General features: G+C 36.6%; 1 protein-coding gene across 1 annotated transcript; it reads left to right on the top strand.

Moving 5' to 3' along the window:
• Positions 1-789: 789 nt before the first annotated feature.
• Positions 790-14,017, top strand: LOC129267512 (uncharacterized). The gene is made up of 5 exons (XM_064105784.1): positions 790-1,031; positions 7,949-8,293; positions 9,020-9,328; positions 9,861-12,073; positions 13,008-14,017. Exons 1-5 carry the CDS (start codon positions 956-958, stop codon positions 13,275-13,277), a joined length of 3,213 nt encoding a protein of 1,070 aa, XP_063961854.1. The 5' UTR covers positions 790-955; the 3' UTR covers positions 13,278-14,017.
• Positions 14,018-19,251: the final 5,234 nt, after the last annotated feature.

The following is a 19,251-nucleotide window of genomic DNA, read 5'->3' as shown; positions in this document are numbered from 1 at the left end:
GCAATTAAAGGCTCGGCATTGAAATACTCATGGAACCAATTGTTAAGAAAGTTCGTATTTAATGTCAAAGAAATGACGTCAGTTTTGTAGCATTTAATGAAAATGTCATTCAAATGTCTAAATGTGATTTATCTAACCGGTATATGGGTGTGCGCGTGCACGCGAGTGAGTGATATTCGGTAGGAGGATGGGTTGGGGTGAGATTTCCCTGTTGTTGGCTGCGTGTGCATACCAGGGTGTGTTGGAGTGAGGGTGTACGCGCGTGTGTATGTGTGTGAATGTGCAGTGTGTCCGTAAAACGACATGTGTAATTGGTTTTATTACAGGCATTTATTGGTCAGAACCAATAATTTACGTTTAGTGACCAATCATCAGAATAACAAAAAAAATCAAATCACATCCAAGCTCAGACCTCTCACTCACTTTCCACAATGCACCTTTGATTCACGGGTCCTAACACTAAAAAATTACAGACACGAACTCTCATCTGTGTACACAAACAATGTTTGCTTTAAGAGTTTCACACATTCTTTGTTAATGATGACGGCTCTATCACAAACAAAAATAAATTCACTTAAGTGGTGCTTCATTCATTTCCCACGTCGATGCGAAGAAAATGTCACACAGCGAATCAGACCCCAAACCGATCAGTTATTTGCACTCGCTGTTCCGTAACTTCCTCTTCCCAATAACATGTGTATGTTGCTTACACTTAAGTGTGGCTGGGCCTGGGGTAATGACAGTGATCCCCAATCATCTCGAAATCTCTATGTTGTTTCATTTTTGGTTGGGCACATTAACAGTACGTTGTTGCAGGAGATCATATAACTGGCCCAATTTTTTTCGTGGCGATTAATTTTTTGTTCTTCATAATTATATTTACCATCTCAGACCCCGTCTTTGCAAGGATTGATCTTATTTACAAGGTTTCTTGAAATTAACAGATCGTAAAATCATGGAACATTTGTTGCTCTTGATTGGTTTTATAGTTTTCCTGCTTCTTCGGCAGTGTTCTTCCATATCACCATCGTGTAAGTTTTGTTTATCACCATCAAATTTATTTTAGAAAATCCAATCGTAATTTATTCTTCGTTCACATGATTACTTTTATTGTGTCAACATTTGTGTGTTATTATTTTGACGATGGTTATTATTGGTATCATTGTCTTTGATATCATTATGATTATTTTTATCATTATCATCATTAGTAGTAGTACCAATAGTAATAACAGTAATATAGTAAAAAATAACAAATGACATTGATATTAACAGGGCCCTGGGAACGATTTTTCAGTGGGGATGTTGATATGGGCTGAAATCTCTCCTCAAAGGTAGGAGGGACACAATTGAGTTTTCCATTGTGCTTTTATATACACACACATGCAAGCACACACATCCCCCACACGCATACACAAACACCCACACACACCCATACATAATATACATATACATATATATATATATAGAAATAGTCTGCTTCGGCATAGAGAATAAAATTATCACAAATGGTTTAGAAAATGCCGTAGAAACAAAATCGTAGATTTTAAAAGGAGCATAGCTATATATATGTATATATATATATGGCAGTCATTTCTTAGCCTTAGTTATGAAAGAAAATATATATCAAATAGTGGAAGCGCGAAGCGCGAGCTAAAAAATTTGGAAATTTCATGTATTTTTGTCAGGAATATTGAATATTTTGTTTGTGATCATGAACAAGATGCGTATGTAACAAATCACTTCGAGGGTAAGCAGATATTTTTGATAAACGTTCTAGCCTGTTCCAAAGGGACCTGTTATAAGGACTGTTTGCAGTCCCCCATGAAGACTATACATATTTCAACATTCAAATAATGCGAGTACGAAGCGCAAGCTGAAAATTTTAAAATTTCGACCTAAAATCTGGACATTCTAAGTACTTTCTGTAATCATGAACAGGATAGGTATATAACTATACAATGGATGCGACAAGAAACAAAATTTAGATTCCAGGCCTAAAAACGGGACATTCTAAGCACTTTTCTAATCACGAACAGGATAGGTATATAACTCTACAATGGATGCGAGCGCGAAGCGTGAGCGGAAAAAATGTTAGATTTCAGACCTAAAAATTGGACATTTTAAGCACTTTTATTATCATGAGCAGGATTCGAATATAACTATACAATGGATGCGAGCGCGAAGCGCGAGAGGAAGCCAAATTCAGACCTAAAAACGGGATATTCTAAGCACTTTTCTAATCATGAACAGGATAGGTATATAACTATACAATGGATGCGAGCAGAAACAAAATTGAGATTCCAGGCCTAAAAACGGGACATTCTAAGCACTTTTCTAATCACGAACAGGATAGATATATAACTATACAATGGATGCGAGCGCGAAGCGCGAGCGGAAACAAAATTGAGATTTCATACCTAAAAACGTTACACTCTATATAAGCACATTTCTAATTATCATGAAAGGATAGGTAATTGGGTATCTTCTTTCATTAATAATGTGAGCGCGAACTATACAATGGATGCGAGCGCAAAGCGCGAGAGGAAGCCAAATTCAGATCTAAAAACGGGTCATTCTAAGCACTTTTCTAATCATGAACAGGATAGGTATATAACTATACAATGGGTGCGAGCAGAAACAAAATTGAGATTCCAGGCCTAAAAACGGGACATTCTAAGCATATCACGAACAGGATAGATATATAACAATACAATTGATGCGAGCGCGAAGCGCGAGCAGAAACAAAATTGAGACGTCAGACCTACAAACGGGACACTCTATTCATGTTTTGTAAATCAGGAAAGGGATGGGTAATTGGGTATCTTCTTACATCAATAATGTGAGCGCGAAGCGCGGCACAAATTTTTTTATTTTCTTATCTGAAACTATAATTTAAACACGCATAAAGAAAATGCGTATCTGAATAAACATGCGTGGGCGTGTTTAGATTAAAACTAGAATAGGGCATTCTACATACATTGTTTTATTATGAAAACTAATAATGCGAGCCCGACGCGCGAGCTGAAAATATATCATATTCCGATCTGGAAAAGGGGTGATTTGAAGCACTATTTCAAGCACTTGTGTACATGGTATAGAAAAATTCTGAATGGGGGAGGGTCCTCCAAAACATCTTTCATTTTCATTTCATTTCTGTCATTCATCATACCTGCCAGATTTCCAGGGGGTGCTGCCTATGGAAAATAACACAAGCAGCAACCCCGAGGAAAATTTGTGGGGGTGCTTCATCACCCCCGCTTCCCAGGGCCATGGATATTAATCATAATAGCACTCGTGATGATAATAACAATAGTGATATTGATATTAATTACGGCTACAAGACCTTTGCTCCTACGACAGATGCTCCTGGCTATATCTATTTTAAGATGTAGGGGTAGGTTTTAATGTCAGGTTTAAGGTTAGGTTTAGGGTAGAGTGTACATGTAGTGTTAAATCCGGGGGTTGAAGTTAATCATTCGATTAGTGTGGAGCTTATAACTTTTAGAAGGTGTGGTAGGTTGCGATCTCCCATGATTTTTCAAATAGCGAATCGTATGATTTCAATTATAATTGAATATTACGATTCGCTATTTGAAAATCATATGGGAGGTCGCCTACGATTTGATATTTAAAAAATCAAAAGCGAGGTCGCAACCTGCTACCCCTTTAAACACATCCTCTGCCTAGATCAACCCTTGTTCGTCCTTACTATCTTTCTCATCAATCACACTATCTCTGGGTGATTTCCATACGTGTCGTACGGGACATTTAGAGAACATTTGACAGGTTTTTTTCGACAAGAAAAACAAAAAAATATTCCAGTAACTAAAGGTGATCATGAAGTACTACCAGAGTGTTAGAAAAACCAAGACTTAACATGACTTGAATTCACATCCTGTATAATACAGATTTAAAATAGTAATGTGTCGTACGGGACGCAGAAAAAGTGGCTTTTTTGAAAACTTCAAGTTTGTACTCTAAAGTTCGTGAGTTGGACAGATAATTTTCATAAAAACTGAACTCAAATTGATATTCAATTACCCAAGAACAAACACATATATGAAAGAAAGCAAAATAAACATTCATGAATAAATAAAGCAAATTAATATTTTCAAGAACATTGTGGCGGACGGGACACTCGAAATGTGTCTTACGGGCATCTCTAAATTGAAGCCAAACTTTCTTACTTTATGTCTCTTTGACTTCTTCAATCACTTTATTTGGCTGATAATAATGGTTCCTATCAAACTAAAGACATTTATTATGTTGGAAACCGTTATTGGCTGAATATTTCTGTCAATATGTCATGAACGGAATACCGTGTCGTACGGGACACTTGTGTGTCGTACGGGACAATGATGTGTTGTACATGACACTTGTGTGTCGTACAGGCACTTGCGTAATGTACTGGACAGCCTGTATAAACAATAAACTTTTCAAGGGAGCGCTGCCCCTAAATTCTTCATTTTTTAATGAAAAGCCTTAAGTAGTCATTCAGGACAATATAATTACGTTACCTCATTCTATTCGTTATATAGACAATTGGGAGCAATATCATTCTTTTTTCATGATAGGAAATGTACAATGGCAGTTTTAATAGCTAAAAAACTTGAGGTTTGTGTGAAGTTAAATTTTAATGTTAAGTGATGATTTCCAATATACTATTTAAACAATGAATGAATTAATGAAGCTGTCATTTTGTAAATTATGGGGCTAACATGTTATGATTTTTCATATAAAATGTATGTACATGATATATGTCACAACTGTCCACTTAATCGTAATTCCACAAAATATTTTTTTCTAAAGAAATGCGATTTTACTTTTTTAAACTTTTCTGCATTCTATGAAACTATAGTGATTGTCTTATTTTCCAATTTTTTAAACAACTTGAGAAAAGTAAAGGAGTTTCAATACTGAATATAAAAAAGCGATTATCAAGGGAGGTCCAAAAAGATGATTGATATATATATATATTTTTTTACATCTTATAATAATTTCACAATAGCATGCAAGAAGATTCATGCTAGGGTGAATTAATTATAATTTTTTTTCTTTTTATGCTCAATGACAAAGAAATTAACCAGCTCTGACCAGGGAAAATCATCAGTTTAGCTGAAGGGATTGTCAAAAGAATAGGCCTACATGAAGTCAAGTAATATGGTTAGAATCACCTATTTCATGTTCTATGGAGGTAATAAAAATACCTATTCAGTTCACTTAATATCAAATCAATTACTTAGATTAAAATAGGCCTACTGTTTATAGTTTCTGAATCCAAATCGCGTAATAAAATGCAGTATGTGTGTCGTACGGGACAACTTTTAATAGGACAATTATTGAAAAATGAAGGGCAGTAATTAGATCCTTATAGGATAAATCAATCACCCATGTGTCAAAGATAGAGAAACTGATACTGTAAGATTGCATCATCATAATTTTCATAAAACTTAGGTATCAAAGTAAAATATTACACTACTTATGACTTATTGAAATCATGTTGAAATTTATGATATTTTTGAAGTTCTAGTGTGGAATCGCCCTTCTACGTTTCCTTGGTCATCAACAATTGTACATATCGCCTCTTGTTTTGGTCATTTGTTTTCAATCTACGTGTATCTTCATCTATAGACTTGCCGCATGGAGCCGCGATTTGTTGATATCATTCTTATGAGTCATTGTAACACGTTTACTTGTATTACTAACAATGCAGAATTTTGAATAATACAAGTAATTAGGTATCATGTTGTAGTAGATAGAAAATTTATTAAGCTTACTCCCAGGGGGGGGGGCACTTACATTGACGAGTGGATACCATGCGCGACAAAAAAAACCACGTAAAAAGGATGTCTTTTTCAAGATAGGGCACGTTACGTACGTAATGTAATAAGGGTGTCAAAAACACTAAAATAATGAAAAAGGGTACCTATTTTCGCTAGGAAAGCTACGTGGTTAGGATCAAATTTGCGAGGGTATAAAAAGTAAGACTAAAATGTTTTATAAAGGATGTACTTTTTGCCCCAAGAGTCAACACTACGTGTCTAGAGCATGATTTGCGCGGTGCCAGGTAAAAATGGCAGAGGTAAAATTGGCAGAGGTAAAAATGGCAGAGGTAAAAATAAAGATAGGTGTTACTTAGATACCATTATATCGACCTGTTTTGAAGGAGAAGGTCACCCTGACAAATGGTTTACTGTGAACAGCAGAAAATATATTGGTGAAGGTTTGAGGAGAACCCATCAAAGATTAAGAAAGTCATTAAATATCTAAGTTTTTTTTTTATCTGTGACGTCATACGAGCAGCTGCCCCGTATTTTATGCACCAAAATGTATACTTTTCAATTTTTTAATCAGTGGGTCATGATTGCTAAAAATTATCTTTCAGGAGCGGATGTAAAATGATGTTTATGTTGATATACTTAAGGTACAATAAAAACCACTTTCATTTTTTTAATGACATTTCATTGATATTTTTGTTTACACCATATATGGAAAACTGCTCGCAAATGACGTCACCATTAAAATATAAAATTCTAATAGCTTTTTAAATCTTTGATGGATTCCCTGGAACCCTCACCAATATTATTTTAATTTTTTTCTGCTATTTTTACAATAAACTTTATGGCAGGGTGAATTTCCACTTTAATGAATTAAGTACACTACTTGGGATCCAAAGTGTGCTTTAAATTTAAATATCAGAGGAGCGATTTGACATGAGAAGGCCGTGCATCTAAGTCGAGAAAAAAAAAGAAATATCAATTCAAGTGTTATCAATTTGGTGCAGAAGATCTACAGTATGATTTTAAAATGTTACCCTTTCCATTAGTTCAACATTCTTCTATTAGAACTTCTATTCTATTCTATCTTCTATATTTTTTGTGTGATGATGTATGGGTGAGTGTGTGTGTGTGTGTTTATTTATAACCTTTTTTACCCGTGATGATATTTGTGTATTTGTAGGGCCCCGGCTATAAGCAGCTTTGCTTCTTAGGGGTCCTGACCATTAAGTAATTTTTAACCTGTTATACTTTGTTTGTAGTTTGTTTGTATCAAGTTATTTTTGTAAATATTTTGATGTCTTTAATGGTCAATAAATTGAACTGAATTGAATTGAACATTATAATTTTCTTCTCAGAACCTTTCTTTTCTAATCTACTGTACATGGAGGGGCTTTTGGATTTTTTTGGCATGGGGATTTAAGACTGGCCATTTATACCTCTGTCATTTTTACCGCTGTCATTTAAACCTCTGCCATTTTACCTTAACCATTTTTTACCTCTGCCATTTTTACCTTTTCCATTTTTACCTCTGCCATTTTAACCTCTGCCATTTTTACCTTTGCCATTTTTACCTCTGCCATTTTAACCTCTGCCATTTTTACCTTTGCCATTTTTACCTCTGCCATTTTTACCTCTGCCATTTTTACCTCTGCCATTTTTACCTTTGCCATTTTTACACCGAGCCATTTGCGCGAGGTGTGGGACATGTGGGAGGTGGGTACTAACCCCAATGATGTAGGTAAAGGTAAAAACCGATGACCGACGAACGTCCGTGACATAACAATCATGGCAATTGAAATATCGCTGTACTTGTTTTGGGGTTCAATTCAGGGAATACTTGCCAATAGTATTGTTTTGTTTCCAAAGTACTTGTTAAGGATAGGGTTTCACACGCCAATACTTGTTAAGGGGTGCATTTTCAGAATATGGAAAATACGTGTTTAGGGTGCTTTTCGAGACCCCCTGGTCGCGCATGGTATCCACTCGTCAATGGAAGTGCCCCCCCCCCCCGGAACTTACTAAAATATATTACTTGCATGATTAACAGCGATAAACCAGACAGTCTCTGCTACCATGGCTAATAGCATTTGTTTAGATTTAGACTGCATTGGGGAAGGAATTGTTATCTTGTAAAATCAAATAATTTTAATTGATTTCATGATATACAGATGAAGTACGTTTCCATGGATCTAAGTCAAATAAGACGAAGCATGGAATACTTCAGATTCGGAAATCCTCATCCGACGGATCTTCCCCTTGGCAGTATCTTGAGCCCGACAGTATCGGCCTCACCGGGGCACGACTGGTTTGTCGTCAGCTCGGCTTCCCTTATGTCTGTGGTAAGGGTAGCGAGATAATGATGAACATCACGACAGAAGATATTTTCTGGTTTGATACAAGTTGTACCGGTGATGAGGTCTCTCTTCAAGATTGCACCATGAGTTTGCGGCAACAATCTCTCCTGCAAAGGGTCCCAAAGACGATGTACGTCCTCACAGTGACGTGTGCATCTGGTGAGTTGATCTTGTAAGATTATTTGTATGGTTAGGTTTGATTTCATTGCCGCAGCCGCAGTGATTTCATAACACAATTTGCATAACCTTAGACCAATATTCATCATCATAAATCTTAGATAAAAAGTACACTCAAGAAAAATAGGATCGTCACGCTTTATCATCCTAGATGCATCCTTTAATGATGAAAGATGGAAGAATATTTTCTTATGATTGTCACGAATAAGCAGAAAACAACAGATTATTGTAGACGTTGTTTGATCATGTTTTTCATTTTGAGAGGAACCAGAGATAATTGGTTTCTTGTGTCAATGCCAACATCCTTCTTATCTGGAAATCTATATCAAACCCTGACCTCCATCGTTGCTTTAATTACTCCTTCGAAGTATGAAGTCATATCTTTTACCTTAAACAATATTTTAATTCCCCTTTTTGAGGGGTGATAGAGTCCCATAAAATCCTCCCCAAAAAAGGGTAATTAGATGTATTGATATTAGAGGCTCATGTTTTTCACTCTTTCAGTATAACGTGAAATATGTCGATCAAAGACCCTCCTCCCCTTAACCGTTGAAGAAAAGTGGCAACCAGCTATTCAATTTTAAGATCTATCCTTTTTCCAGCCCTTAGGATTGGTCAACAGATTTCATCATGCTTGCAATATGTGCCATTTTAACTGGGTGAAATCGTTTAATCATAATCTTTTGTATTTTATCATCGAACTTGCAGAGGACGATATTGAAGTGCGCTTATCGAACAGTTCATCCATTGGGAAGGGTACTGTTGAGTACCGTTGTATGGGTGATTGGATGAACATTTGCTTCGATGCGTGGTATCCAGCTACGGCTAACACACTCTGCAAGCAACTTGGGTATGGAGGAGTGGTCGAGGATGTTCAGGTTGCCATGCCAACTGCATCACTCTCGAGTAGAAGTTTTTATTGCTCCACCACGACGCAGATGGACCATATATTCGATTGCCTGATGGCAGAAGAAAGTTGCGTATCGGGAAAGGCAGCATCTGTAACATGTGGGATAGGTGAATTGGAGATGTGTTTTTTATTGACCATTGTCTTATTGAAAAGTAAATAAACCTGGCAATGTGAAAAAAATACATCCACACGGATGGTACCAATAATGCCTGAAAGGTATTTTCATTTATTGAATACATTATTAAGGAGCAATATAGATGCAATTCTTTGTTAAAGAATATGACGGTGCGCCCCATGCTGGGGATCGAATCTTTTACTTCAAGTGCCTCTTGTTGGGATGGTAATAGTGGCTGTGGCATCTTAATAAATATAGTAATGACGGATCAGAGTAACACAGATTGTAAGAAAGTAGTGTATGATTTTAAAAGGAATCAAACACACATTTCCAGGGTAGATATTTCCATTTGCATTATCATTAAAATTGAATTTAATACTATCAGCTTGCCACTACTGAATACAAAACAATATTCAAAATAATCATTTCAGAATTTAAAAACCACCATTATCATACTAAGAAGCGAAAAAATGATGATGAAGCTCATTACGATAATTGGTGCTTGTTTTATCCTCTTTTTTCAGAAATCACAGTTGAGAAGAGAGGTGTCACCCTATGCGATTCTACAATGACGTGCAGAGGGAACTGTGGTAATGCAACAATGACTGGATGTCGCTGCGACAGTGCATGCCATCTTTACAATGATTGCTGTTATGACTTTACTGAGGAGTGTGGTCTGCAAGGCGAACAAATGCTACATCATACCCAAGGCAACATCCTAGATCTGTCATTGTATTCTTGTGAGAAGCCGCTCGGAGGAATGAGCAATATCTATCAACAAGCTGAATGGTTTTATTTCATAAGGAAATGCCCATCCATGACAGAAGAAATGCTTAGAGATCGTTGCGAAGGTCCAAGTTCGGTGGATGATGTTCTTCGTAACTTGCCAGTTTACGACCATGAAGGAGACGTTTTCTACAACGTCTTCTGTGCAGCATGTAATGGAAGGAATTTAAACGACCTGACTGCCTGGAGGGTTGAGGCTGAACCTGAAGAGAATTTCTTCACTAATGAAAAGCAAATTTATTATGTTGTACTACCGCCGTGGGAAGAACGAGGCAAAACAAGACCGTGCTACGCTGAAGGGATGGTGACAGATTATTGTCCTTCTTTCACCGGATCACAGCTTGAGAGTGCATGTCAGAACTACCAAGCACCAGTTGTACATTCTGGTGGTGCTGTGTATCGCAATCCACATTGTGCCAAGTGCCATAGCAAACGTATAAACGAGATTCCCATTGAGTCCTGCACTGGATGCCAGTGCCAGAATCCGTATTGTTTCTTGAAATGTCCGGACGGTCGAACAGGAAGACTAGCATCAGTCACCCTCCTATTTGACTTTTTCACTTCGGATGAAGTCCAGTGCACGGGAATTGGAGAGATATATGACATGTTCCTCGAGAGGTGCCGAGTGCTTGTCTGTCCACCTGGCACGATATTCGTAGCAGATTCCTGCGTATCGATGGAGTCTGGGTCAGATGATCCTACCTTACAATCAACAATGAGTTGTCTGATTTCTGCCATTGCATCAAGTTTAACTGAAATAGCCGAAATAATTCTTGATCGCAATGTAACTTCAAATGAGAACTCGGCTTTCCTCTTTGCTGAAAATATTAATGACGCCCAATCTGTCGCTTTGACCCTAGGAGCAATCGTAGACTATTCAAATGAAGTTCATCAGATGATATGCAATCTCAGTGACGTCATGCTAATCGCCCCACCTCCTTTTAATGATACTGTACCAGATGTTTGCAGTCAGCACACTGTTGCACCTGCAATAACAAATACTGCCTTTAGAGCAGACAATGGTGACTTATGGCATCTAAATAGAACATTCTTGATGTTCAACGAATATCATTTCTTTGGTAACTCTTCGGTTTACGTTAGCAGTCAGCCTTCAGGAAAGTGTTGGTTTGCACTCTTAAATACCCTTATATGTGAGTTACAAGTTGTACCCGAAGATAAATTTGCAATTGATGGAAACCTAGCTGTCCATATTCCAACAGGTACAGAACTGACATTTGACGAGTATTTCCTTTTGCTAAATGGAAGTTACGTCGTATGTTCGGGGAATCTTAACGGATCTACTGATGTACAAAGCATCATGTATCTAATCGGGGCAAGTATGTCTATTTTATGTCTCCTTGCGACACTGGTCACCTATACTGTCCTGCCGAAGCTCAGGAATGTGGCTGGTAAATGCCTGATGAATGTCGCTTTGGCACTACTTGGAGCAAATCTGATCTTCGTGTTGAACCCTTTGTTGAGTTACAACACGATCCTCTGCTCAATCATGGCTGCTCTTGCGCATTTCTTTTGGCTTGGTTGCTTCAGCTGGATGAATGTCGCCGGCTTCAACATGGCTCGTACATTCGGATGGAATGCCTCGGGAACATCCATCCAATCTACCAGAAGTTGCTCCAAAGGGACATTAGTTTCCTACATCCTCTACGGCTGGGGTGTACCTTTCGTGATTGTTGCCATCGGAATCTGCTTCCATTTGTGCCAGTGCACGGGGCTGAGGTTTCAGTATGGTGGACCACTTATCTGTTGGATTGAAGGGGAGCGTAGAGCCATGATGTACGCAGTCGGTATACCTATCTACAGTTCTATTTTACTTAATGTCCTACTGCTCTGCTTCACAGCTGTTTCTCTAATTAGGCATCGAAGAGAAGGCAGGTCATTAAGAGCAAATCAGACGTTTATCTTTAAAGAGAACCTGACCATTGTTGCCAAGGTATGCATTTTCAATACTTCTGTAATTAAACCTGTCAAGAAAAGAATTGTATTTTTTCATACAGCAAAAACACCCAAAAGATTGTGTGTAACATGACAATTAAAGTGATCATTTCACTTTGTTCTGATTAAAAAAATTCTCCTTTTGGTTCCTGAAAATGGGCTAAATATTAGGTTTATAGTGTAAAAATACCATTCCAAAAGTTTCAAAGTATTATATTAACAGGATCAATTTTAAAACCTTGGAGATGTAAACCAAAGTTTGAAATAATTGGGAGTTGGTTTCAATGACTATGTGTATACAGTGAATCTGTGCACCACAACACATTAAACCTAGATGAACACAGCATGACCTACATACAGTGTGTACAAGGTATACACTGAATGTACAGTGCAGCTAATAGTGTGTGTATAGGAGATACACACAACAGAAGGCAGTCAAAATAGCCAACGGACTTTTTGAATTGGAGAAAACTGGTCATAAGCTGAACCCGTCTACTAGACGGTTCTCAATATCAGGCTAATAAATTGCTACTTGTATCTAAATTAGAGTTTTTCATTCTATATTTTGGTCTGTTTCAGGGTTTTTGAGGACAAATACAGACACTCATACGCACGTTTCAACTCAGTTTGAGAATTGTTTAAATCAGCTGCTCACAAAGTTAAACGATCCCTTTAATCTTGTTCAGCCGCTCAGGCTAACGTCGCCCCTCCTTCCCTCCATCAACCTGTCCATCTGTCTATATATCGTTATATGACTCTATCACTACATTCTTCGTGGTTTAGTCCCTTCTTTCTCCATTACTCTTCCTCCTCACATTTTTCCTCGGTGACGTTTTTCACTGGTTCTTTTTTTTATTAACTATAATCATTTTCTCATTCCTTTTTAATTCTTTTCCCCTTCCCCTTCTCTCTCTCTTTCTCTCTCTCTCTAGCTGTCAGTTGTTCTCGGGACATCTTGGACGTTCGGCGTCGTGTACAGTTTCACCGAGGACGTCGTTGTCATGTACATTTTCGTAACGCTAACTTCATTACAAGGTGTCCTCCTCTTTGTCTTCTTCGGAATCACCAAGCGAGTCCGACGGATGTGGAAGGCGAAGTTCCGGCCAAGTGTGGCTGACGTGACGGTCTACACAGTGAAATGTGTGTCTACCCAATGGCGTGATTCCACTGCGGGTTTGACCACTCGGACGTCACCCTTGTAGAGATATGCTGGCTTCTGGATGATTTTTCGAAACTACCATCATAAATAGTCTGCCATTATAAAATCGTATTTAAGAGTTGATATGTGCAAGGAAAATAAAACAATGTGTATCGATTATTCTAATTAACATATTGCATTTTTAAAAGAAACAATTATATTTAATGATCAATATTCATAGTATAAATACTTGAAATACTCTTTAGGGGGCTGTACTGCATGGCTACTTACAACATCATGATTATGTATAGGCATGTATTAAGATTAACAGTGATTACAACTTAAAGATTAATTTATTGAAATGAAGGCTTAGCTCATTGTGCTTATCTGCTATAACACGTTGAGATTTTTCCTTAATTTTAATCAAAGGTACAAGAGCATATACAGTTTGGCTTTTCTTTCCTTGAGATCCAACTGGGTGTGTATACAAGGAGAATGCAAATGCTTTTCATGCCTATATAGGACCCTGTGCTGTGCATAATATCGGTGAACACTGAATAATATGTATTACCTTACATACTTAAGACGAATGTAATCTTTAAAATATGATGAAATTATGGGTAACTAATGTCAAACAACAGTGGATAAGATATCTGATATTCATATCTGGTCAGGAAAGGGTAAGTCAACCGACTCATTTCCGAGATAAATTTACTTGTACGAAAGCATTTTGTGACGAGATGTCACTCATCACCTAAAACGGTAAAAATATCCATGATTTTTTTCCGCCAGTAACATAGTTCCAAAATTTGGGAAAAGGAAGTTCAGTGATTGCCCTTTCAAGAATCAGCGTTAGATCAGCATAGGCCTAGGCCTATTATAATTATGTACTCTTATGTCAATCAGCTAAAACGAATAAAAAAAACCGTTAGCTTGGGGCGAATGAGAGGCCATTTTATTGTATTTAGGCTCATGACACCTGAAGAGACATTCATTTGCATTTACCTTGCATTTTGGCTCAGATGTCGTCTGGTAGAGCGCCCCCCCCCCCCTTGATTGGGAAGTCGAGGGTTCGATCCCCGGCCAAAGAATTTAAAAATTGAAACTTCTCAGTTCTGACTTTTGACGTTTGTTATAATGGGCCCGCTTATAGAACAGTTTTATATACTACAGTGGCTACCCTGGGTAAATAAAATGCTTTTGTTAGTAGTGTTATGGTATATAAATCACGGGTATTCATACTAAGAATATCCGCTTTATCTGTATACAGAACTCGATCGTGCTACTTTTTTATTGAAAGACTTTCATTAATAGATGATTTAAGGACGTTCCACAGTTAAAGTGAAATCCATGTTATTTTCACCAAACTTTGCACATAGATACTTTAGAACCTTAATATTCGAAATATGCAAAAATTAACATAGGTCCATGTGCTTGATTTTTTGCTATAGAGCATCAAAGTTCACCCAAATTGATGTTTTTAAGAATTGCGCATTCAAAAGAATTTGGCATTTTTAGACCGCCCAAGATTACTACAATGAGTTTAAACCTCTATTACTCAGTCAAAATACATGAAAAAGTCATCAAATTTCGCAAGAGAGTTAATAATTGTATCGTTAGAATGGAGAATATATTTATAGTGCTATTTGTTTGCAATTTTAAGTTTAACAGCACTGTCAGTTCTTAAAAATGGCGTAAAAGATAACAAAATCCCAATCTAAAAAATGTAAAATTTCAGTAACAAACTACAAACGTACAATAAATGCTGCACTTTATTCAAAATCCATGTCATTTTCACAAAAATTTGCAGAGTTGTAGAGGAAGGTATACCTAAGAGGTACAAACATTAAAAAATAGGGGTTCATGTGCTTGTTTTTAAACTATCACCATTTTTATTAGAGCAAATGTGCTTTTTAAAACACCAAAAATGCGCCGAATGCTTAGTATCTATGTGAAGAAAAAATCAAAACCACTCTACCATTTATTCAAACTCGGGCTAATATTCGTGATTCTTGGCAGCACTGCAGAGTAAGGTATTTTGAAATTGTAGAGAATATTTTTTTGACTGGTCCATGGGATAATTCCATTTTTTATATTCATGAAATAACGCATCGGATCTGCAGTTAAAGTGCAGAAGATGAGAAAAATCAGCTCATACCCGCAGCTAATTAATCACCTGTTCATCCATTGTGACGTCAGCGCGCAGAGTGTAAATTATGCGCAGATCATAATGTGCACAAACATATTAAACTGTGGAACGTCCTTAATTACACTTTTAATCATGGTCATGTTATTAGTGCATTTTTCAAAATCAACTAATAGGACTAGAAACCGTTAAACGGGTATTTCATGCGATTCCTGCCTGGCCTAACATTTTGCAATTATGATTAATGCATTCGCTGGAAAGACGATTTTGATTTTGAATCATGTTTCAGTTTTATGTTGGTTTATTTTCATATCTCACAAAATGTAATAAACACCGTAACAAATTAAGTGCTAATTTAGCACTTACAGCACTAGTGCTTGTATAGTGATTGCACTACGAGTGCTGATTTTCTAGTTCAAATTTAAACTAGAAAATCAGCTATCGTAGTGCAGTCACTATATAAGCACTGTAAGTGCTAAATTAGCACTTCATTTTTTACAGTGTAATTTAACATTCAATGAGAAATTATATCACAATCATTGAATAGAAATAAGACAATGGTAGTAATATTTGAAAATTGCAGATTGAAGACAGATTAAAATCAGAATATGATGGGTAAACTCTTAAAAAGCAGAGATTGGTATTTATAGTTTCTCGATGAATGACATAAGCAGTCATATTGTCAATTTTACTACTACTACTACTACTATACAAATACATGTACTACTACTACTATCATCATCGTCATCATCATCGTTATTAATATCATTATTACTAGTAGTAGTAGTAGTAGTATTAGTATTAGTATTAGTAGTAGTAGTAGTAGCAGTAGTAGTAGTAGTAGTAGTAGTAGTAGTAGTAGTAGTAGTAGTAGTAGTAGTAGTAGTATTGTTATGAATAACAATAAATGAAAAGGAAATATACTTGAAAAGTAGGAAGAAAAGGGGAAAAGAGTGGATAAAACTATTAATATTAGACGTTTAATTGTGTCATGTATCCGATTTATCCGTGGAACTTCAGAGCTGTTGGAAAACAAAGCCTGGTTGAAAAGATATTATTTCATGTGTATCGCTTCGTTTGTAGCGGCATAGAATATAAATTGTTTCAGTATATATCCAGGACCTACTTTCTGATTAAAGATAATCAAAATAATTTGTTTGATGTTTTTCTCTTTTCGTTTCTCTCATCATGCTCGTTATCCCATATAGGGTGACATTCGTTATTCCAAAGGTTCGCTATTCCGGAATGTTCGAATGATATTCCGAAGGTTCGTTTGATGTTCAAATATTCCGAAGGTTCGTAATTGCGAAGTTTCGTCATTCCGAAGGTTCGTTAATCCGGAAACAAAATAAGAAATGAAATAAGGTTCGTTTTTCCGAAAATGAAATCAATTCATTTTCGTAACAAAAACGGTGTTGAAATTAAAAAGAATAACCGGATATTATGCAGTAATAGTTTCAACGGAGGATTGTGTGTATATGTGGTCAAACCATGTATTGCATCAAGAATTGGCGCTTGGATCAAACATCTTAATTTTTATTTTCCCTGAGCAATTGCTGCCAGATCGAGCGAATGGGTTAAAAATATTTGGGACTGTGTGTTGGTCACATGTAACCTCTAGATAAGGGGATTTTTTAGAAGAAGGGTGTCATGTTTAACAGCTTCTGCTGGTTATGATAAAAAATTCCCGCAGGTAAAAAATCCTTTTTTTCAAAAGGGAAATTGCCGTATTATTTTCAAAATGAAATGTGCCCTTTTCGATATTAAATACTCTTTTTGAAGAGTATGTAATACATAATACATTTCAGGTTAAAAAATCACATTTTCCCCCCTCAATTATTATGTAGTAAGGAACTCACCCTTTTGCTGGTTTAAAAATATAATGTCATAAATCTTCTGCTCGTGCTTTGTGCTCGCGTTAATTCTTTGGTTAAGAAATATCTTGTTCATGACGAGAACTGCTCGGAATGTTTAATTTTCATTTCTTATTGAGATGTCCAAAAGTTTAAGCTTGCGATTAGCGCTCGCAACATCTCGCGCGGTATGCCCTTTTAACAGTATATCGCATAATTAGCCCCATAATTGACCAAAAGCGTGTTTTTGAACTTCAGATTTGAAATTTTCCAAACCGCGGAAAAAAACCTAAATATATAATAATAAAAAAAGGCTTTGCTCAATTTAATTACTAAAAACACACAACGACATCACACAGATGGTAATCGTATGGTGAAATTATCACCAAAAGGCCCATTTTGACATATGAAGAGCTCAATTTCAAAAATGGTCAGATCCATTTTTCATCAAATATAATTATTTGTGGTCTCGATTTAGAGAATTTTAGTCGCTCTGATGATACAAAACATAAATTGAAACTCCAATCAAAATGTGATTAAAAATGGCAAAGAAAAATCACTTTTTTATTCAAAAGGGGTTGGATCCATTTTACTTTGTTTGCAAAAGTGGCTAGATCCACAATGGTGATTTAAAAAAAAAAATTTGAAATATATGAAGACATTATTTTCTTTTATACCCAATTGTATGTTCACAAGTCATGATAGGGTAGTTTATCATGACAATTTAGTTTCGCATAAGAATGTTGCAATATGGGAGAATAAAATCAAAATATGATATTCTCGGAATGGTCTAAATCTAACCCCTTTTGCAAACAAACTATTCATAATTATAAGTGCCCCTTTTTAGCTTTGCCCCCAAATGAAAATACGTTCGGACGCCCCCCCCCCCTGCCTTCACATCCTCATAATAATTGAAATTGAAACGGTTTTCTAGCCCCCCCCCCCCCCCCCTCTCTCCACCACGCTTGCCCTTCCGGTATTCCCGGCTTCGCCACAGATTTTTCATTTTTCGGATTAACGAACCTTTGGAATGACGAACCTTATTTCGTTTTCGGATTAACGAACCCTTTTTCTTTTTCGGATTAACGAACATCGAGTTATAGGCAATTTACGTGTTTCGGAATTACGAACCTTCGGAATTACGAAGCGTAACCAAAAAGTGCACTTGAGATAATTATGTTTGTTTAGCAAGGGCGGAAATCTGTCTCCAAAAGTAGGGGGGACCAGGGACTGGAAAATTTGACAAGCAAAAAAAAAAAAGGTTATCACCCCAAATGTAAGGGGTCATTTCGACCAAAATAAATTTGAGAAGCAAAAAAAAAAAAAAAAATGTTATCACCCAATAAGTAAGATCATCTCGTCCAAAATAGTAGGGGACATTTGATATTGTGTCCCCCCTACTATATTGGGTAGGGGGGACACGTCCCCCCTGGGATTTCCGCCCATGTTGTTTAGTGATCCAACTACTATCCTGTATTTTGTTAAGTTGTAAAACACTTTTTGTTCAAAATATGTCATGTAAAAATTCGCTTTTCATGCATTTTGCTCTTCTGTGTTTTTTTTTTTATTATTTCTACCTCGCGCTTGGGGAATTAAGAACCATGCATGTCTCACTGATCAAAATGCAAGCGAGTCGTGCGGGTTGATAAGTCTTGCCAATCATATCTGAAAAGGGATATTTGATAACTTGTGTAACTCACAAAGAGGATATTGAGTACCTCACAAATCAATTTAATGTGACCGCCTAGCGCGAGCTGAAAAGTTTTGATATATCAGACCCGGACATTTAAAACACTTTTTTTTTTAATAATGGATAACAAATAATGAGAGCCTAACTGAGAGCGAGATGGGGATTCTTGTATTCAGACCCAAAGATCGAAGATTTTACTGAGCAATTTTTGAAGAAAAAAAAAAAATGATGATATAAAGACCCGACATTAAAAATGTTCTTTTTGCAATCCTTTCTATCACATAGTTTTGTCTTACCTTTCTTCTTCGTCTTTTATTTTCTTCTGTCCCACCCTTTACTCTATACCCTT

The sequence above is a fragment of the Lytechinus pictus genome, chromosome 1 (assembly GCF_037042905.1).
Source record: "Lytechinus pictus isolate F3 Inbred chromosome 1, Lp3.0, whole genome shotgun sequence".
In the NCBI taxonomy this organism is placed as follows: domain Eukaryota; kingdom Metazoa; phylum Echinodermata; class Echinoidea; order Temnopleuroida; family Toxopneustidae; genus Lytechinus; species Lytechinus pictus.
Note: the sequence above shows the minus strand (reverse complement) of the source record. Positions and strands in the feature narration are given on the sequence as shown.